General features: G+C 35.0%; 1 protein-coding gene across 1 annotated transcript in view; it reads left to right on the forward strand.

The window, feature by feature from the left end:
• Window positions 1-3,974: 3,974 nt before the first annotated feature.
• The window catches only part of LOC149540741 (protein ULTRAPETALA 1-like), a 47,617-nt gene continuing 28,709 nt past the window's right edge, over window positions 3,975-22,882 (forward strand). The window contains exons 1-2 of the mRNA XM_089801824.1: window positions 3,975-4,891; window positions 9,534-9,858. Coding sequence (XP_089657950.1) covers window positions 4,600-4,891; window positions 9,534-9,858 — 617 coding nt within the window. The 5' untranslated portion in view covers window positions 3,975-4,599. The remainder of the gene's footprint in view (window positions 4,892-9,533; window positions 9,859-22,882) is intronic.

Below are 22,882 nucleotides of genomic sequence, written 5' to 3' on the forward strand. Positions count from 1 at the left end.
ATGAATGCATGCAAATCCAAACCTTCCAAAAACTTATATCAATCCTTTTACTCCAATTCCAAATTTACTTCCCCAAAACTTGGGTGTGCTCAAATAATCAAAATGTCTTGAACAAAGAACTCCAACCCTACCTAGAATTTTCTCAACTCCAATATAATCAAAAGCAACTCACTTTTAATTAAATAATTAAATAGCTCATTTTATTAATTATTGTATGGACTTCTATATTAGAATATTATTTGTCTTTTCTTTGCTCCACTTTATTCATTTGAGCAAAGTGATATGAAAAACATAACTTGTTATTTTACTTTATAATAATACTTAAAGCCCACTATTTAAGAACAACTATAATTTAATCATTATTAATTATATATTTATAATAAATTAATATTGAATCCTTAATATTTTAAACTTTCTTTATCCATTTTTTAAAATTAGACTTCAAATTAAGTCTTTTAAATTAAAGCACATATTTAATTAATTTTCAATTAATAATATATGATAATATTTTAATATTTCATTTTAAATCAAATAATATTTAATAATCCTTAATATTATATAATTAATTCAAATATAATAATTAAACTATTTACTAAGAAAATCACATTGTTAAATCTACATAAAAGCAACATAAACAAAATCTACCAAAACCCAAAATCAAACAACACACACAAAGATAATCTCACAGGTTTAAAAAATGTAGGCAAGTAGATACATGTCCTCCTACTCAAGATAAGTAATTAGGCTTTGGCTAGGATTGGACATCAACATCATCTCTCTATTCTTACCATTGAGTTATTGCGATAGAGCATGCTCATCTAGGCAATTCAAGGTAGTTGATGTCTGGTACTTGCAACCTTATATAGAAGACAAGCATGTAAATATGTGTGTGTGTGTGTGTGTGAACTAAACAAGCAATGATGGAGAGTAGTGCATCACATAGATCTCGACTAGCAGGTGACTATGAATCCCTCTGTCAACCACATTTGGCACATCAAATAAAAATGTAAAACAAACATGTACACCATACACATGCAAGTATGGGATAAGTATAATAGTAAATCCTAAATATAAATGACATCATGTTCTAATAAAAACATCTCGTCCTTATGAGGATAAAATAAACATCATTCAAATGAATGCCATATGACATCACGAGGAAATTAATTTCATTAACTAAGAGTAATTAAATCACATCATTGCAAGTAAACAATCACTACTATCTAACATAACCAATTACTCTACATATCACAGTATTTCATTTATACTATCACTAAGAGCTAATATTTTTACGGACAAGTTAGATAATACTTAATAATAAAATCTACAATGATAGCAAAAAGGATGGGTATTACATCCTCCTCCCCTTAAAATAGGCTTACTCCTAAAAGCTAACTATTGCTACCAAGATAACTAAAAGTTAAATGTACTACCCTTCTCCCCCTCTTTCTCTCTCACCTATCATTATTACTCTCTCCCTCTACCCTTCCCACTCCCTCCCTCTACCATTTTTTCTCCCTCTCCATATCTACTCCTCTCTCTCTTTCTCTCATATACACAAATACTCACACTCACTCTCACTCTCCCCACCTTGCTCTTCTCCTCTCCCCCATTTTGCTCTCTCTCTCTCTCTCTCTCTCTCTCTCTCTCTCTCTCTCTCTCTCTCTCTAACACACACACACACACACACACATTTTCAATCTCTCACTCCCACTCTCACCTTTTCACCCTCTCTCCTTCCCCCTGCTCTTCTCATTATCTCACTCTCTCCCCCTACCCTTCTCCTTTCTCCCACTCTCTTTCTCTCCCCCTACTATTCTCACTCTTCACCCCCCTCTCTCTCATGCACACACTCTCACTCTCCCATTATGACCTTCTCACTCTCTCTCCCATACCCTCTCTCCCCATACCATTCTCCTCCATCCATATCCCTTTTTCTCTCCCCTAACTTCGCTCCCTCCCTCTCCCATATACACTCACACTCACTTTAAATCTCTCATTCTCACCTTTTCACCCCCCTCTCTCTACCCCTCTCTCTCTCTCTCTCACACACACACACACACACACACACACACACACACACACACACACACACACACACACACACACACACACACACACACACACACACACCACCTTATCTATTTTTTGTCTCCCTCCCTTAAGCCTTTCTTTTATTGTTCAATAATGTGTATGCACTATTGCATTTACACCCTATAATATGTACATGTTATGCAAAACATCACAATAGTCAGTATGCATACACTATAACACATGCATGCTATTGGGCATATGCATTATTGAATGCATTGGAATACACTAAGGCTAAGGCTTGCCTTTGCCTTGGAGGTTCAACCCAAAGGCTTGGAGGATTCAATTGTGTCTGAGATATGTTTTCCAACAAAGTTAACAAATGCGACATCTTTTTTGTGTGCCCTCCATTAGGTTTACTCATGGTTGAATAACAATAAATTCCAATTACATGATATTACAGATCTCTCTGTTATCTTTCTAACCAGATAATTTATTTGGAATTTTGATTATGTTAAGCCTTTAATATCTATTTTCTTTTGAATGTATGAGCAATTTTTGACAAAAAATAATGTGCAATATTTTGGGCTTAAATTTTTGTTTGTTTGTTGAATTTTGCAACAAATTAGATTTTTAGAAACTAGACTGCATTGTACACATTTAAGAAAAGCTTTTGATTTTCGATTAGTTATTGGGGAAAATATAATTTTTTAAAAATGTTTTCAAGATGTGTTCGCTTACAAACTTTGTAAAATTATATATATATATATTATCATAAAAAATCTGCGATAAAGTATGTCATGTTAGCTAACTTCTCAGCGGAGTGATTAATTTTATTTTATTTTAAAGTTAACACTTTAGGGGGAACACACCAAACACTATGTTATATTTTTTTACCAAAAAATATGACAACTTTCTGTGCTCCCCCTTATTGAGGGCATTCAAATCCACCATTTAAAAAAGAAAAGTAGTTTAGAAACTAGGTCTAGAGGGACTCCAATTTTTTTTTTTGTTGCATCTTAAAATTTTGAGTCTAATTATCTTCATTTTCTTGTCGAAGTTAAGGTTTTGCTGATTTAAGAGAAAAAATGGCATCTTAAACCCCCTTTGGAGTCCCCCATCTCTGTGCACTTACCTGCCTAACAGCATAAACAAGTGAAGGGAAAGTCCAAAATACAATTTAATGATACCAATTTTCCACAATCCATATTTTAATGTTATTCTTCTTTGTTTCAATTGTGTGTAAGCTGTTTGTACTAACATTTCAAATCACACTCCATGATCCATTATTAGGACAAAAGAGAGTTAGGAGAAATCAGAGAGTGCAATTTAAAACCCGTTACACACAATCAAACCAATAAGCAATAGGAATCAAGAATACATTAGTGGATGAGTAATAAGAGCAAAATCTCTTGGTCGAAGAGGTTACATCTTATAGGCTCATACACTCATATTAGATATAGAAAAAGTTCTTCACGATCCCTTGCTAGACTAGTTTGCAATTAACAAAAATATGAAATAAATCAATCTATAACTTAATCCGCCTAATAGACATTAGCAACACTATATCCCTCTTCTTACCCAATAGACATGAGCAACACTATATCCCTCTTCTTACCCTTGCTTGTTGAATAAAATACCACATAAAACCATATAGTTTCTCCTACATTTGAGAAATGCCGAGTCAAAAAATGTGACTTAATTTTAATATTTTTCTTAATACTTTTAAACATAGTTTCAATTAAAAAATTAATTAAAGACCTGATTCAATACTATATTTGATTTGGTAGGCATAATCTCCATTAAATAGTGGTTATGGATCAGCTCCCACCCTGGCGCCCGAGCCACATCCTTATTGCGTTGTTTCCCATGACGACTATTCTCCCATCGTTTTCTTCGCCCCCGCTTATTTCCTCGTCCCCCACTCTTCACCACCCTCTAGGCATATTTTTCTATCTGCCACTCTATGAGCCAAAACATATCATAAAGAAACGCGTGCATCCTATGCTCATTTTCTCCATTAAAAAATGAAATCGAGGAGCGTTTGTTGTATGGTTCTCCTCATGTATAGGAAAACGACCTTAATACTAAACAAGTAAAGGCTGAAGTGCTTGTAAGCTTTTTACTTATGGCGCGGGGAGGCAGGCACAAAAGAAATGTGTAGAAAAAAGACGACAAGGGCAAAATCAAATGGAATCAAAGTCGAATTTGTGCAATTTCCAAAGATAAAATTAGATTAATCAAAATGGGTCTCTCTAATTTAGATGCAACGATACGATGGAGGGGCAACATATCAGTCTGTGTTATGCCAAATGGCAAGCAAATTTTGGACCGTTGGGTTGGCAAAAGCAATCCCAATGCCGATGGCATGAGACCAAAATGGAGTGGCGGATTACCCACTCTTACATTCATTCATTACCACCAACAACAGCAATGCATGCTATAAATTTATTTAGAGAACGGTCAATTTTTTTGTTTGGTTGTCTTACTTTCTTTTCCGATTTTTAGAGGTGGGTTCTGAAGAGAAATTCATGGAGAGTTGAAGGGACGGACTTACGAGTAGCAGGAATGGATAAAGATCAAGGCAAGAAAAATGGCAACGGCGTGAGGTTGAAGAAGAGGGAGCATGAAGAATCTGCTGTAATGGAGGACTACGGAGATGGGATTGGGATGATAGAGTTTGAGTTTCTCAAGGATGAAGATCTGGTTAAGGTTTCAGAATTTAAGAAAGGAAATGGGTTTATTGAGATGAGATGTGGGTGTACATGCATGAAGTACGGAGATGCGGTTGGCAGGTTAAGAATTTATCAGGAAGGAGATTTTAAGGTGCTTTGTGAATGCGCGCCTGGTTGCGATGCAGGTAAATCTGTTTTTCTTCCCTGTAGGAGTGTTGATCTGTGGGAAAATAATTATTTGTTAGATCTACTATTATTATAATGAGATTTATTTTTCTCTTTATTCTAGAAAAAAGCTGAATCGGGTACTAGAGACATTGTACGTGGCGTTCATCAGGATTCAACCAGAACTTATCTCGATAGTTTTTCCTATAAAATATAGCAGTAACCCTACTTCAACAAACTGTGTTAACGTACACTAAAGCTAAAATCACCTATGTACAAGGGTTTTTTGGTAAAATTTGCGTTGCACTTTCCATGGGTTTGACTTCTTTGATTGGTTTACATGTAAAGTCTCACATTGCGAGAAGTTTGACCTCGAACTGTAGACACAATGTCACGGCTGAGTTCATGTGTACCCTCTCATTGCTAGGAGTTTGACCTGTACCTGTAGGTGACATTGGCTAATGCATGGACGTTACATTCGCCGTTATATTCTACATACTCATTCCCATAACTTCAAATTTCTAGGTGTTCTCTCTCTTTGTCATGAGTTTGACTTTTGCCTTTAGCTCTCCCGTAATAACACAGAGTTGTGTAATACAGATGCATTGCCATAATTTCCTCTTCTATCTAGTGGGTTGCCAGTGCTCCCACCCAATTGCCATAATTTCCTCCTCTATCTGGTGGTTTGCCAGTGCTCCCACTCAATTGCCATAAGTTTGATTCGTGCCTTAGGTTTCTCTTTGTAACACAGACTGATATAATACACCTACATTGCCATAATTTCCATCCTATGGTGACAACAACGCAAATAAAACCTTGTTTTATCATTTGAAACTTCTCAATTGTGGGTCTGCATGCTCCAAAGCTGTTGGGATTCGTTGTGTTTTGAATTTTTTTATACAGATGTCTTTTGGGCATCGATAAGTTAGTTTTCATGGATGACAGCCTTTTATTTTTGGCTGTTTCCATTGCTATTTAATTTTTAAATCTGTAATTTTCTGGTTTCTTCTTGCATTTGATTATTTGAATAACTAGCAAGCGGAATGTACTGTAAACTTTTTGGAACATGGTGCATTACAATCTGAAGAGGTGTAGGGATGGCATAAAAGTACCTGGAAAACTTCTTTGACCTTGGTAACAATACCAGCATAAGAAACAAACCATTGCTAAAGTTAACTTGGGATGTCTGCACTTTGGTGTTGTCTGAATATTATCAAGCTTCTTAAAACACCACTTTAGGGTTATGCTCATACAGCAGATGTTCTTTTAGTTTAGATGGTTATTCGGAAGAATGTATTTATTCTTTGACAGTAGCTCTGAATTTGCAATAGGCCTTGCCCTTATAGCCTGGAAATGGTCATTATTTTTGTTTTAAACTTTTTATGTAGTGCTCCATTCCTTGGGGGAATATGGCGAGCAGATATTTTCATAAATGCTATTGAAGTTTGGTAAATGATCTTAGCAGGAAATGAAGGGAAATTAAGAGTGTTTTATTGTTGAAGTGATATAAATTTAAAGAGGTTTTGATTTTGATGTTAGACAATAGTTTTTATCCCAAGTACAGAAGATATTTTTAACTATGACAGAGATAAACAAAGATAAATCAGAGAAGCTATGTTTATTGTTGATTCTTTACTACGTAGACATATCCATTTCCTTCCATTTAATAACATTCACCTTGGAGCTGTTAGGAAATTGGATTAAATTATTTTGTTATTCAATGGTCTCCGTGACAAAGAATTGGGAATTTTCTTGCCATGAAGAAAGATAATTTACTCTTTGTTTAAATCTTTATATTTAAAACTTAGCGGTTAGTTTGGTTCAAAATGAAGCTCATTAATGATTTTTTATTGTTGGTTTAAGTTTTCTTCTGTATTTTGGCCTTGCTTCCTTAAAAATGATCTGAGATCAAAATAACCAAGATTTTTCTTAAACAAGTATGTTTTTTCAATATTTTCTTTAAGTTTTCTTCTATAGAATATATTTTTTGCATACTTGCTTTAATAATAATCTGAGATCAAATTATCCCAAAAAGATCATTTAAGCATGAATATTTTTGCTTACTTCAAGCTGTGGAGGAGCATACATCCTTGATGCTTTGGTCTTCAATTTCACTTACTCACCGCTTCTGTTTCTGATTAATGTCACTTTCTTCACTCTATTTGTTTATTTTAGGCATTAGCTTCTCTGGCTGCATCTTGGAGTCAAACTCCAATTTATACTGTAAAATTAGAAACAGAGATCTGATTGTGTTATTGTTAGGCTGTCTATTTTATTTTTGCTCTTGGTCACTTTTCCTTTCCTTTTTTCTTGTTGTGTTTATTGGTGTTTGTTCTTGGTCACTTTGTTTTAGAAAAGCCGATCAACTAAAATTTGGGGATTATTAATTATCAAACCATGCAGTAACAGTGGCAGTGATAGCGGCAATGACTGTCAGTTTTATCCATTTTTGCAGTTTTTTGTTAAACATGCTTTATAAGAGTCTGTATCATCTCTTTCTTGGCCGCCAACTACTTTTAGGTCAAAATCCTGATAACTATATTAGCATAATGATATAAGCAAAATGTACTTAAAGAGCATATGTTTTTTGCAGGTTTCAAATCTGCTCATGCATGCTAGCCAAATCTTGGATTGAACAATGATGCATTTATGCTACTAAGCGTGTTTATCTTACCTTATACTGGTTAAACCGTAATATGCATAAATCCTGGTCGATAAGGGTCCAACCATGTGACCCATGAAGGGGGCATTTTAATAAAAATTCAGTGGGCACTGCTGGAATTCTTCATTATACTTTAAAGTGGGTGCTCCCATGAATTTTGTAATGTAGTATTTATGGTAGCTGGTGGTCTCATGAATTTCATTATTTTGGATGTTCAATTTAATGGAGTAAGTAATACAAAATGATAAAATAAATATTTTGTGGGAATTCAAAAACTTCACGACTGACAATTGGCACAAACAAAGCCTAAGACAGTGGGACAATTTCTAGCCCCACCCCAGTTGCATCCACTTAAACTTTTTAAATAAAAAGTAGGGTCTTCTATTGGCGAGGAAAATAATATAATTAATCCCATAGCTGTTTTCGCTTTCTTGAAACCCCTCCTTCAAAATAGATCCCAAAACTTGTCCAGTGGGACTGCAGCCTATATATGAAAGGTTCACTTAAATGACAACGCTGATATAAATGTGTAAGCAGTTTACTCAGAAATTTCGCTCTGTGCTTATGCTTGGTTTGTCTTTATGTAAAAGAAGGAACACTAGAGAAGGAGTAAGTAGAAAACTAGAACAAAACATGGAGATGACAGAGAAACATACACAACTAGATATTATACTTCCACACGATGTCCATCTTCTATCTTCCTCTTTCCCCTCACAAGCCTACTATGTTGGTCAGTTTTTTCCACTCTTATGTTATTGGGAGCTATGTGTTTTCTTGACACTAGTTTGCATGGATGCTGGTAGATCAGCAAAACCATTTCCCCCCAATCTATTACTTGGGGTCTCCTTCCTTTCTTGTGATGGGCATGGTGGATGTTTTTATTCTCTGACCTGGAAAGTCAACCACCCCACCTTGCTGACAACAGGCATATGCTTATGGGGTACTATGGATCTTAGGTGCTAGGAATGTTCCTAATAGACAGCTTTTGCTCCCTCTTATGATTATATAGTTAGGCTTGCTTAGCTCAAGCCAGTTACTTATGAGCACTCTCATGATTTGTATTGGCTCTTTCATAGAGGTGGATGATAATGTTGGCCCTTTTATATGTCACTCTGATTTTGATTTTGACCAGGGACATCGTCAACAAATGTCTTTATGTACTGACACCTATAGAACAGGAGCTTCTTTAACATGGCTGCTTGTAATATTATAAAATTTCTGATTTTTTCACTATCTTTATTTCATGTTAATGTCTCTAGCCATGCCAAGGGCACCTTTTGAAGTTCACCCCTTGCAGATGGATTTTCATAACCTAAATAGTCATTGAGTGTGCGATGTGGATCTTGAGCTTTTTAGGGCTCTTTGATGCCATCATAACTGAATTTACTTGTTCAATCCTATTGACGTACTCTGGTTTCTTGTGGACTCAATGATTAAAGCAATTTTCTTTCTTCCAGCAGACAAAACACAATAGCATGGAGATATGGCAGTTTATTAAGATAGCAAAATTATACAACCCTTCAAAACTGTTGATTATAATGATCTATACAACAAAATAATCCAGTACACCAAGATATAATACTGACCGTATTATTGCAGATCATTAGTTATTTATTCTGGAACAATTTGTTACTTATTACTATTATCTTTTAAATTCAAATTCATCTGTATTTGTTATTTACCGTGTCCTTTCCTGGCAGTAAGTTCCTAATGCTTTTTTCTTGTGCAATAGTATTTGATGTTATGTTCCTTCTCAAGCTTCTACACTTACCTTTGGGTAGATTTGCAATGTGCATGCAAGAGAGAATGCCTAGCACCATGGTAGCATATTATCTAGCATTATTCTTCTTGATCTACCATGGAGAGATCTGGAGCAGACACGTGAAGCTAAATACCTTCCTAACTGGTCACCTTGTAGATTGAACAAATCTATTACATGTATGCATAGAAATTTTATCTAAGATGTCACTTTTTGATATGATTCCTGTGTATGTGATCAGGTGAATTGAGTCCATCTGCATTTGAAAGGCATGCTGGGCGTGAAAATGCAAGGAAATGGAAAAACAATATATGGATTATTATTGATGGTGAGAAAGTTCCTCTGTCAAAGACAATGTTCCTCAAATATTACAGTAAGGTATCAAGGAATGGTAGAGGTAACCAGAAGGGTCACACTAAGCAATCTTGTCACCGTGATGAATTTATCCATTGCAGTAAGTGTAACAAAGATCGTAGATTCAAGCTGAGAAACAAAGAAGAATGCCGTATTTATCATGATGCCTGTAGAAACCTGAATTGGGAGTGTGCAGATCTACCTTATGACAAGTATGGATGCATCTTTCTTACCTTATTGCTAGAGGATTATATTTCAGTATAAATACATATTCAACTACGGTGATGGAAATCTGCTAGGATTTTGTTGGATCTTGTTTTCACTGTATACTTTTGTTGCATCCCTTTTTGAAGTATGACCTGTATATTTTTTCCTCAAATTTCGTAATTAAGGATCTTCATGGCTGGAGATTGTAGTGTAGTTTTTAGATATGATTGTTAATATGGATTCTACATTATTAGTAAGTATGACACCCCACAGCTTTCTGCCAATAGAAAAACTGATACAGCTTGAGTTCTCCTAGAGCTGGATTTTGAAAATGAAAGTGCTCTTTTCCTGCTATGATCTTTTGCAAGCAGGATACTAATACATCTAAAATTATGGTTTTGAGTTTGACATGTGGTAGATACTATACAGTATAGCACATTTTGCTTGTATTTGTCCATTCACTATGACAATTTCAATGTCATTGAATCCCAATAAGCCGAGGCATTCTAGGTTGTATCTCTAAGTGTGAAAGAAACATCTCTGACTATGAAACAAAGCTTATTGTCGTGTCAGCTAGATTGTAGATGTTTTGTGTTTTCATCCTCTGGCATAACAGATGATCACGATTCTCAGGCTTTAGCTGAAACTGCACTGCTGTGGAGTGTTATGTGGTGTTTCCAATTCCTCTATAAGAGTTTTGGAAAACATCTGGGTCATTACTTTCAAAGGGTTTAGATTGAAGATCTTATTAGTATTATTGTAAGAGAATGTAAGAAGATTACATTTATAGAAGCTGAATTTTTTACAGCAATGTAGCATGCTTATGATGATATGTGGCTATATAGTACATCACAAGGTAATTACAAGCATCCAAAACTTTAAAATAACCTAAAATAATTCCGAATTGATATTAAAGTGTGCTACTGCATCTTTGTATCAATGCTGTGATTTTAAAGCATTTGTTATTCATGGCATTATTTAAATATAATGCATGAAATCAAAACTAGATTGTGAAGCTGCCACTGCTGGAAAGCTAAACGACAAGAAGAATAAAATTTTGGTAAGCTTTTTCACTGTCTAAGGAGGTTTTGTTGACCTTGATTTCATTGTGGGCATTATCTGTTAAGCTCACATTTCTCAGTCTTTGCATCTTCAGGTCCAAAGTCCAAATGGATCATCTGTAACTCACATGCCATCTCTACCAGATCTTTCCTCAAGAGAAGTGTCTTTAGATTTAGATTCCGCATCTCAGAAGGCTTCTCCTTGTAGACAATATATTCAACATGACACAATTGAATATTATTATGCATTCTAACCATGGTGTGTATTATATTTGAAGTAGAACATAATCTCATAATTGTGTTTACATAATGAAGACATATGAACTTCTTTCCCTCTTCCAAGCAGAGGATTTCTATACCTGATAAAACAAATGTATGGCAATTTGCTATAGCTCAAAAAATTAATTGTAAGTGCCCAATTTGCAAGTCCCTTCGTGCTTATGTCTGCTTTCACAAGCATTAACTCACTTAAGAATTTCCATTATAGAGGCAATTAATTGCTTGCAAATTGTCAAAGAATACCCTCCATGTCTAATTATCCTTTACACACACCCATATAGATGCATGCCTCCTGTATAAAGTGGTCAGGGTAAATGACACAAAGTATGGTCATAAGGATTAAAATAAATATGGGATGGAAAGACCTCTCAACTTCCCTCCCCAGGCACTATAAAATAATGAATGGAATGGGAAAACCTCTCAACATCCCTTCCCAAAAACTCACATGCATATTCATAGAGCTGCCTAAAAATCTACATCTGCATTCTGTACAGATGATTTAAACATTGGACACATAATTGTATAATAGAAATTTGTATATATATGCATGAATATGTACATGCATATGTATATCCATAGTAACAAAAATCTTTCTTGGTAATAAATTGGCAAACTGAAAAGTAAATATTTTTTCAATTAATTGGAAATAATTGGCTTAGGGAGGGAAACGATTAAAAAGATTGCTGCAGAAATCAGCTAAAACCCCAACTTTCAAAATGTTTTTGGCCACACAATTGCCATTTTATTAGGAAAATTTGCGATTTCCAATATATTGCAAAATTTTCCTATAAAATTACTAAAAGAGTCTGGTGAAGAATAATGAGTTTTTGCAGATTTCTTCAACTATGATAGATACATGTACCTATAAGTAGACATGTATAATGTATGATTAAATATATGTTTATTCACATGCATTTATAGAATTACTTCAAAATCTCTTTATGTATTGTTCATGGATGAACCAAGAATTGGCAAATAAAAGATAATTGTAGAGTAGAAATGTGTGTTATATACACTCGTGTACCTACTATTTACATGTAGATACACATATATTTACAAAATCTTACATGATTAACATATGGGTGGGGTACACACCTGTTGCAAGATTGTTGGAAGCATGAATGCTGATGATATTCCTATGGGGGAGTATTGTAGATATGTTACTATGATGATATGTTACATTCATGACTGACTCTGTCATTGATGTGACATATCTAGAATACTCCCCCATAGGAATATTATCAGCATTCATGCTTCCAACAATCTTGCAACAATCTCCCCCTTTGGCATTGATGGCAACATGGATGAAAAACATCTAGTTTCAAGAAGAGAAGAAATTCAAAGTGTATCAAATGGATGTCAAGTCAACATTTTTGAATGGAGAATTTGAAGAAGTGTACATTGAGTAGCTTGAAGGTTGTCCTTTGACAGATGACAAGGACATAGTATGCAGATTGAGGAAAGCATTGTATAGCTTGAAGCAAGCACCCAAAACCTGGTATGCAAGGTTGGACAAGCATATGACAAAGCTTGGATATAACAAAGGTATGGCAGATAGTAATCTCTATTGGAAAGAAATTGATGACAGTTTGATGATTTTAGTAATATTTGTTGATGATATCATATTTGGAGGAAATGGTGAAGAAAGTGAGAAGTTTGTAGAAGAAATGAAGAAAAAATTTGAAATGAGTATGATAGGAGAGATGAAATTCTAGGATTATAGATTGTATAGAATAAAGAAGGAATTTATATTTCTCAGACTAAGTACTTGAAGGATTTACTGAAAAGATTTGGTTTGTAAACATGCAAACCTGTTGGAACATCTATGGTAACTGGACACAAGTTATCTACAAAGGATGAGAACCTATTGTTGAGTAGAAGAAGTACAAATCTATGATTGGAGGATTCCAATAACTAACTCACATAAGACCGGATATAGCAAATGCAGTTGGAATTGTTGCATGATTCAAAGTTGATCCCAGAGAAGCACATTATGCAGCAGTTAGAAGGATATTTAGATATCTGAGTTCAGAATGTGGTATGACAGATCTAATGATATTACTCTAAGTGCTTATACTGATGCTGATTGGGCAGGCAATATGGATGACAGAAAGAGCACCAGTGGTGGAGCCTTCTTTCTTGGAGGAAGATTGGTCTCTTGGTTAAGCAAGAAGTAGGATTGCACATCACAAAGTACAACGGAAGCAGAATATGTTGCAGCAACAAACAATTGTAATCAAGTTGTTTGGATTAAGTAGATGCCGAAGGATATAAGAATAAAAATCAATGAACCTGTTGTCATACACTGTGACAATACAAGCACGGTAAATATGTCTAAGAATCCAGTGTTGCATTCAAGGACTAAGCACATTTCTATTATCACATGTTGAGAGAGAAAGTTGCAGAAAAGGAAATTAGATTGGAGTATGTGAGCACTAAAGAGCAGATTGTAGATATTTCTACTAAGCCTCTTCCCAAAGAGACTTTTGAGTATTTGCGAGGTATGCTTGGGGTTATGCCCCTTCCTACATCAGAGTAGAAGATGCAAAAGTGCATCAGTCCAGTGTAACAGAGCACCATTGTTGTTTGGACTGAATGCTGATGCTTCCTGTATGGGGGAGTATCTGTGATGGACAGAGTCATCTAGGACTCTTGTTGGATATTGTTTTGAACAATGTCTTCGGACACTTGAGCTAAGTAAGAATCAGTTGTTGCAGTAAAGTTGGTTGTTGAAACCTTTGACATTGATGTCAATGGGGGAGAAGTTTGGCATGAAAAACATGGAAAAACAACATGTATAGCATGATAGTTGGAGAAGTTCGGCATGAGTACAGTAAGTTCGGTAGAAGTACAACATGGAATGATAGTTTGACAAAAAACACATTGAGGTATCTCAATGGGGGAGAATGATTGATGAAGAGGATTTGAAAAGAAAGATGAACAGTCTTTTTGTTGGTATTCTTGAAACTAGATGTTTTTTATTTATGTTGCCATCAATGCCAAAGGGGGAGATTGTTGGAAGATTGTTGGAAGCATGAATGTTGATGATATTCCTATGGGTGCGTATTGTAGATATGTTACTATGATGGCATGTTACATTCATGATTGAGTTTGTCATTGATGTCAACATAACAGTTTTCTGTGGTATTTGACAAAAGAATAGCGGAAAGATCAAGTTGATATGGACAGCTAGTTGAGTATTTTAACTATCTGAGGTTATTGGAGATACTTCTGAGTATCTAGTATATGCAATTAACGTCAGAAGAAGAAATGATAAGTCTGAAAGAAGTTATGTAAGTTTTGATGATGTTTGTTCTGAGATAAAGTTTATAGAGGCATGTTCTGGTAAACTTGTTATATTTCATAGCAAAGTTGTTATTTCGAGAATCGAGGTTGAGGATATGAAGAAGACATGTTGGTGATGACGTGGCTAAGATCGCTTGTCATAATATTGCATGTATGGAAAGATATTCAACTTGCAAGGTGGAAGATTAATGTTATCGCTAAGTGTAACATGTTCTTAATGTGGTCCTATAACGATTAATTGAGAAGGTCCAACAATCGATTCAGGGAATTGGTTTATGGACTCGGTATAAAGGAAGGACATTTTCCTTTATCACATAGCATGTTGATGATTGATGATAAGCAACAGTAAGAGTGGAATGCGAAGTTGAGTAGAGCAGTGCGGAAGTGAAGGAAACTTCATTGTCAAGGTTTTGCTGAGTGATCCGAGGTTTGATAGTTGGATCTGAGTTCATGATTTGGTCTACAAGGTCTAATAGTGATTGGCTCGGTTGATAGAACAAAGGAAAGAAGAACATAACAGTAAATTACTTGTTTGAGCAGTGACCTCTTCTTGTAGTTGAAATTGCATGTTTGGGTAGTGGGCTCTTCTTGCATACATTGTACCACAACTCCTAATAGTGTTGGCATAACTCCTAACAGGGATTCAAAGTCTCCTAACAGGGATTCAAAGTCTCCTAACAGGGACTCTATGTACTAAATGTTGTAATAGATTCCTAACAGGGTCCATCCTCTAACAGGGAATATTTATATTAGTACATCATCTTGTGGGCATTATTCCCACTTGGGTTTTCCCTCTGATCAAGGGTTTCCCTAGTTAACATATCTGATGTAATCGTCTATGTGCATCTTTTTATGGTTGCTATTTACTTTGGTTGAATGGTTAAGTTTGTTTAAAGAAGATAAATGTATTAATTGTTGGATAACTGATTCACCCCCCACTCCCCCTTCAATTATCTTGGTGGATTATTGTTTCTAACAATACCAGCTATGGTGCACTAGAGATTTGGATTTCCTTGTGTTGAACATAAGGTTGAATACACCTACCCATGTGTTTAATTTGTGCTTCAACTCAACTTTGCACTTTTAAGGCTTAAATGTGAGTGATAAATAACATAGTTCTTATAGTTGGGCTTGGCGTGGACTCAACAAGGTTGACTCGACTCGGGACTTGGCAAAAAGTCTACAGGACTTTGGTAGAAACTCGACAAGACTCGACTAAGTTGACACGAGTTGTTGGAGTCAGAAGTCACTAGGACTTGGCCACAGTGCAATGACTTGAAACTCACTAGAACTTGGAGAGTCTTGGAGATTTCAGGAACTATGGTAAGTAGAGAACTTTGAGACAACTTTGTTAATACTTGTTATTCTTGGAGCTTTTGAAAAATCACAATAAATAAGTGTTTGTTTCAGTTGATGCGAGTTTTTGTTCTTGGCATTTTTTTTTGATCTGTATCTTTGTCAAAGTGATTTGAACTTATTGTACTGTGATGTTCCTTTGCTTTTTTTGCCCAAAAAACTACAATTATAACAAATCGGGGTTATATTTACATCTTACCAAGTAGAATTTATCTTCAAAAAGTCTGATCTAGGATTTGAGTTCTACAATCATAACATTAGAAACATATACACGTGTGATATATGGAGCTCATATATATATATATCCATTATTAGGGTTAGTTCATATCACATGATATTTTAATAATATATTAATATTTATAACAATACTTTAACACATTAGAGAAGCACGACAGGTCTGCCCAAAGCCATTCCACACTAACCATGGGAGTGGAACTTTAGCCATCTTGGCTTTGGGTTGCAAGCAACATGAACATCCACCCGATGTCCATGCCTAGTGGTATGCTTGTACCTGCTTTCCCTATCCCTGCAACATCTAAGATTTAATAGCTATTGTTATAGGGTTGGAGAGGAGATCGAATGGAGGCTCCTCGATTGTCCTATATAAGCCCAAAAGGGGAGCTTTGGCCCTCTTGGCCTCGGTGGTAGGCAAAATAGACATTCATCCGAGGTCCCTACCTAGATATGGCAATACTCATGATTCCTCTTTCCTTACACCTTCCTTCTATAATGATGGAAGTTTACAAGTGAATTACTTATACACAGATTCTATCTAAATCATATATATATATAAAATTGCTTGACAAATAATGCACTGGTGATGAGAATACCACAAGAGCAATTAATTGATTACTGCTTGTTGGAATAACCGTTCTGAAATATAGGGGTCTGTTATGCTCGGTCTCGATGTTCTTGCACTAATTTTCTAATGATGGTAATGGATGTCGTTGTATGCTGAATTTTGATTGACACTGGTGGTCTTCTTTCTCTTGATTCCACAAAACATACTTTAGATTACTAACTATATGATTCTGTTTTTTGTTTGATGCCTTATACTCTGATTTGCCCTTTATTTGAGTATTGATTGTTGACTGAGTACTAATTATTTTTCCTTTGATTCATGGCACACTATATTATCTTCAATGCTTGGAAAGAATCCTCCTTTATACTTTATTGGTGGAAGGGTCACCACCTTTCATAAAGAATTGAGTGACCACTTTTCATTGTTGCCTTTTGAGAATAATATATTTGTGTAGAAGGAAATTCACCAATTTCGAGATTGGTTAAAATCTCAAGGGATGATCCCCTTGCGCCACCTCCCTTTAACTAGTGCTTATATTTTGACTATTGGAATAAAAAAACATAAACTACAATCGATTGTCGATCTCTGCTAGCTTATTGCCTTGGACACCCACATGGGTTGAGGATGACAATGCGGGTGCATGATGTTGCCTTTTGAGAATAATATATTTGTGTAGAAGGAAATTCTCCAACTTTGAGACTATTTGAAATCTCAAGGGATGAGCCCCTTGTGCCACCTCCTTTCAACTAGCGCATATAGTTTGACTACTTGAAACAAAAAAATATAAACCACAATGAATTCTCTATCTCTACTAGCTTATTGCCTTGGACTCCCACCTGGGTTGAGGATGACAATGTATGTGCATGACATTTGTGTGATGCTCATTTGTCTAGTATGTGCAGAGTATAAAGGTTAAAATAGAAACCAAAAACTCATTGGAATAACAAGAATAGACTAATCTAATAACTAACAAATATTCTTTTATAGTAAGTTACAAATATTGCAATTTTATATACATCAATATATTCAACATGATATAAATAAAATTTACCTTTAACAATTCCAATCTCGAGAAAGTCTTGAAAATTACCTGTGACATGATGGTTCACCATAAACATCTAGGTCTTCTTGCCCTCTTGGTATAATTTTTTCACGCACTTTGTTTGGGTGCCAATTGCTTGCATCACCAAATTGAGAGAGTGCATGTGTGTGGTGTCCAAAAAATGTTTTCATAAATTGCTTCAACCAAAGCACTTGCAGCCTTATAATTTTTTGAATTGTCTGTGATTACTAGGACCACATTCTCATAACCTACCATCTCTATAGAGTCAATGAGGATGTTGGAAATGAACTCTGCATCTTTGACTTCCCCTTCACAATTAACCACCCTCAAAAAAATTGTCCCCATGGGGGAGATCACAATAACATTTACTAGTGGACGGTTTTTGCAATCTTTCCATCCTCTTCAGGAACAATAGAAACACCAAATTCAATACAAGAATCTCTAATTGGTTTATGAACTCTGCATCTTTGACTTCACAATCAATCGTTGTCAAAAACATTTTCCCTATGGGGGACACCGCTATAACATTTATCAATGGACGTTTTTCAGAATCTGTCCATCCCCGTCAGAAACAATAGAAACACCAAATTCTATACAAGAATCTCTAATTGGTTTCAATAAGGTCTCTACATAATTCTTCTCTCTTTGCAATAAGGTGGTGCACACCTTTTCAGGCCCAAGGCTTGTGAACCTAGGAGGTGCACTCTGGACTTTGAACACCATTTACCGCCAATATGGTGATCTCACCAAAATGAATGGAAGACCATTGACATAGATGCAATGTGCAATTTTTGTTCATCAATTCTCTTGCTTCCATTTTAAATGCTTTGTCTAGTGGACCTCTTTTGTGGATGGGAACTTCTATTTCAGCTTCGTCTTCTCTAGAAGGTATAGGCTTGTGGATGTTTGGAGGCTTATTACTTTACAATGGGTAAATTCAGTTTCTAACTATAAAGATTAGTACAAATTTGTATACATATCTATTGAACATGACAGATATAAAATTAAATAAATAAATAAAATTTACCTTCAACAACTTTAGTCTCGAAAAAGTTTTGAAAATTGCTTGTGACATATTGTGGTTTGTCACAAACATTTGGATCTCCTTGCCCTCTTGGTATATTTTTTTCACCCACTCTGTATGTGTGCCAATTGCTTGCATCACCAAGTTGAGGGAGTGCACAATGACTGGTGTCCAAAAAGTGTTCTCTTATCTTTTCTCAACCAAAGCACCTGTACCCCTACAAAATTCTGCATTGTCGCTAATTACTTGGACCACATTCTCATAATCCACCATCTCTATGGAGTCAATGAGGCTTGTGGAACTGCACTCAGCATCTTTGACTTACCCTTCACAATCAAATGCCCTCAAAAACATTGCTCCTATGGGGGGACACTACAATAACATTTATCAATGTATGGTTTTTGCAATCTTTCCATCCATCTGAAACAATAGAAACATTGAATTCAATCCAAGAATCTGTAATCGGTTTCAATGAGGCCTCTACAAAATTCTTCTCTTTTTGCAATAAGGTGGTATACACTTTTTCATACCCAGGCTTGTGAAACCAAGAGGTGCATTTTGGATTGGTGACATCATTTTCTACCAATATGGTGATCTCACAAAGTTGAATGGAAGACCATTGACACATATGCAACAGGCAATTGTTTTTGTTCAGCAATATCTCTTGCTTCCATTTTAAAATGCTTTGTCCAATGGACCTTTTTTGTAGGCAGGTATTCTATTTTTTCTTCATCTTTTGTAGAGGGTATAGGCAAGAAGGGATGTTTGGAGGCTGCTACTCATTGTTTTTTCTTTCCGGAAGTATAAGCTCTTTGTTTTTCTTCTTCCAATCATTTTATCAACATCTTGTTCTTTTAACTGCTTCTATTTGTGCAGGAGACAATCCCCTCTTATCTGAGCCCTCACACATTGAAATCCCTTAAACAGCAAGCCCTGTAAAGTGAAGTTTCACTTGAGAATGTGAGCTATTTCTTCGTAAATTACATAAATTATACTTTTTAACATATTCCCCACCTCCTGGAATTTGTAACATACTTGTGGCATGTCTCCATAAACGAGATCCTTAACCAACTTTTAGTTTTTGGTTTCCTTCCCTACCCATTTGACTTTGACTACTGGCCATTCTTGCAATCTGATTTTTGGCAAAACAAATCAGGAAAAAAAACTAATAAAAGCAAGCATACAAGTGCAAACGACGAAGAAAAAAACTAATAAATGCAAGCATACAGATATAAAAACATTATGACAAAGATTTTTTTTTTTCCGTCTTTCTTTCTTTTTTTTTTTGAAAAAATTTGGAAAAAATCACCACAAACTTCAAAAAATTTCATCAAAATCTAAAAATAATTCATTAAAATACTAAAAAGAATAGTGTCAAATGCTTACCTAGACTGTTAAATCTCCTTTGTGGAAGCTATCTGACACTCCATGAACAATCTCCTTTGAAAAAAACCAATTGCCTTTGGAAAGGCCAAAATGGAGACAAAATGAGAAGAGAGCAAATAAAATGTATTTTAAAAGGTTGAAAACTTGAATGACCTCATGAAGGGCTGTTTTCCTTTCGAAAGGCCAAAATGGAAATAAAATGCTAAGTTATCATATTCACCCTCCCCAGGCCAAAATTGGTGGTTGGTTTGCTCTGAAGTCTGGTTCGATTCGAAATCGAATCATATTTGCCCTTTTTCTGACAAATTCATTGCAAAGTCAATGTGCAGGACCCTGCTCGATTTGGCAACAAATTTGTGATGTCATTCGTTTTTCCGTCGAACCCAGAATGACCTGTCAGCAAATTTGGTGTGTGACAAATTTGTTGACTTTTCTAAATTCATTTTTAACGTTTTTCTGGCAAATAAAACAACAAACCTAAAACACGAGCATTATTTCCTTCCTCCCGCAATGGAAAACACATTTCTTCCTGCGCAATGGCAATGAAATTTCTTCCTATACGACAGCAAAGGCAGTTGCAGTGTTTACTTGCTGCAGAAGCAGACTTTTGTTCGCTGCTTTGTCACTGCTTTTTCTTCCTACCATGATTGTCTGCCGCATTAAACTTGTGGTGCCATTTCATTAAGTTCTTAATTTTATTTTGTAATGATTCTTGTATGCAACTGATTGTGTCAACAGGTGTTGGTTGAAAATAGGTTGCAGCCAAATGCTGGTTGAACCATTATTCTTTACGAACTTATACATGTCTGTTTGGGAGTTGAAAAAGATGAAGAGCAGATTATGAGAAGACTATTCATATGTGAATGTTGTATATGTTTTGGTTGTGCTCGTGAATTAATTACAATGTAATTGGAAGGATTTTGACATGTTGAGAGACAGAGACATCACTTGCAGACTCTAACAGATGATGTAAATGCTGAAGAAGTTGTATTGCTGTCAGATTAATTTGTCTAGAAGGTTGGTCAGAAATGATTTGAGAACAGCGTTTCAAGTATATTGTTCTGATTATAGGCTATTGAAAAACTAACAGTGATCACTGAATTAATGATAAGCACACAATGAATTTCGCATGGAGTTATGTATGGAGGTTGTGCTATTGACATTATTCAGCAGAACAAAGAACTCCCACCATTAACATTGACCAGTTTTGCAGGGAGCATTTTTTCATTTGGGCGGAAGTGATGTTTTGTGGACTATGTCTACAAATACTAATTATTAATATTATTTATTTTTTACCCTATAATAATATTAACATTTGTTTTATGATATTTGTATATTTATTTTATTTAATATTATTATATAGTTATATTAAAATTATCATTATAATAATATATTATTTAATTATATTTAAATAGTATATCATATTATTGTCTTGATGATTATAATAATATATTTTTATTTTTTATTTGAAAAAAAAAATCTTGTACTAGCCGAACCCAAAACAAACCGAACCCAGCCCAAAAAAATTTCGAGTGAATGTCGAACCCAAATATCAAACCCACATACAAACCAAAATCCGAACCGACAACTTGGATAAAATGCGAAGAGAGCAAATAAAATGTTTTTTTAAAGGTTGGATGGCCTCATGAAGGGCTCTTTTAGGGTTTTAAGTTTTACAAAACGAATAAAGAGAAAAAACATTTTATTTTTATATTTTTAGTGGTATTTGAAATTTGGGCCTCGAATGTGCCTAGGTGAGTTCGAATGTTCCCCTAATGTGTCTAGGGCACGCATCCAGGCTTGTGGATGGACTTGGATGAGCTTGGTGCACATTTTGCTGCATTAAAAAGCCAGGATATGTATCCAATGCAGACTCGACCATATCTAGAGTAAAAATCCGGACCTGGTTCGCACCTCTAGGATGGGAATCTGGTAACTAAGTCTGTTTCCATTAATTGCTCTTTTCAATTGACGATTGTTGTATGGCGGATTAACAATAAATTGATCTCCCTTTGATATTGTTGTGAGGTTTTCACACCATCATCCCAAAATTTTGGGGACCCCCCTTTTTTTTGATCGCCATGGCAAATTTTTGGATTGTCCAACAATTTTGATTTTTCGAGAATTTTGAGCCTTGGACACTTTCGGGCCAATGGGAGAGGGTTAGATTTATTTTCACCCGATTTCAACTTGATTTTTCAGGGCCACCAATTTCATCCTTAGGCCGAACAAATTTTAAAGAACAACTCTTGGTAGGATAAAATTGTGAATTTTGTACTTAGACATTTTCTTTTGAAAATTTGGATATAATTGTATAAATATGGATAATTTTCAAAAAATGAAATTTTTGTTAAATTTGGTCTTTTGGAAAATCTTAATATTTTTTTTGATGAAGAAAATTAATTTTTGTGATGGTGAAATAAAATTGCAAAATCGATTTTTGGCTCTAGGAGAAATTTTATTTGATTTTTGTCAAATTTTTTTTTATTGGCATAGCAAAATCGATTTGGGTAAAAATTGCAAAAAAAGGGCTTTAATAGATTAAAATTGCCTTGAAAACTTTTTTCCTTTAATGAAATTGGTAATTTAATATTGAAAAATGGCTTTTGGTTAGCCAAAATCCAATTTTAATGACATGTTAATTACTAAATCCTCATTAAATGGAAATATTTAACATCTCCAAGGCACCATTTAATTTCCTTTTGCAATTTAGAACTAATTGGCAATTTAAAAAGGCAATTTTCATTTTGGA

Source organism: Cupressus sempervirens, chromosome 9 (genome assembly GCF_028749045.1).
Source record: "Cupressus sempervirens isolate cs-2001-9-10 chromosome 9, ASM2874904v1, whole genome shotgun sequence".
NCBI classification, from domain to species: Eukaryota; Viridiplantae; Streptophyta; class Pinopsida; order Cupressales; family Cupressaceae; genus Cupressus; species Cupressus sempervirens.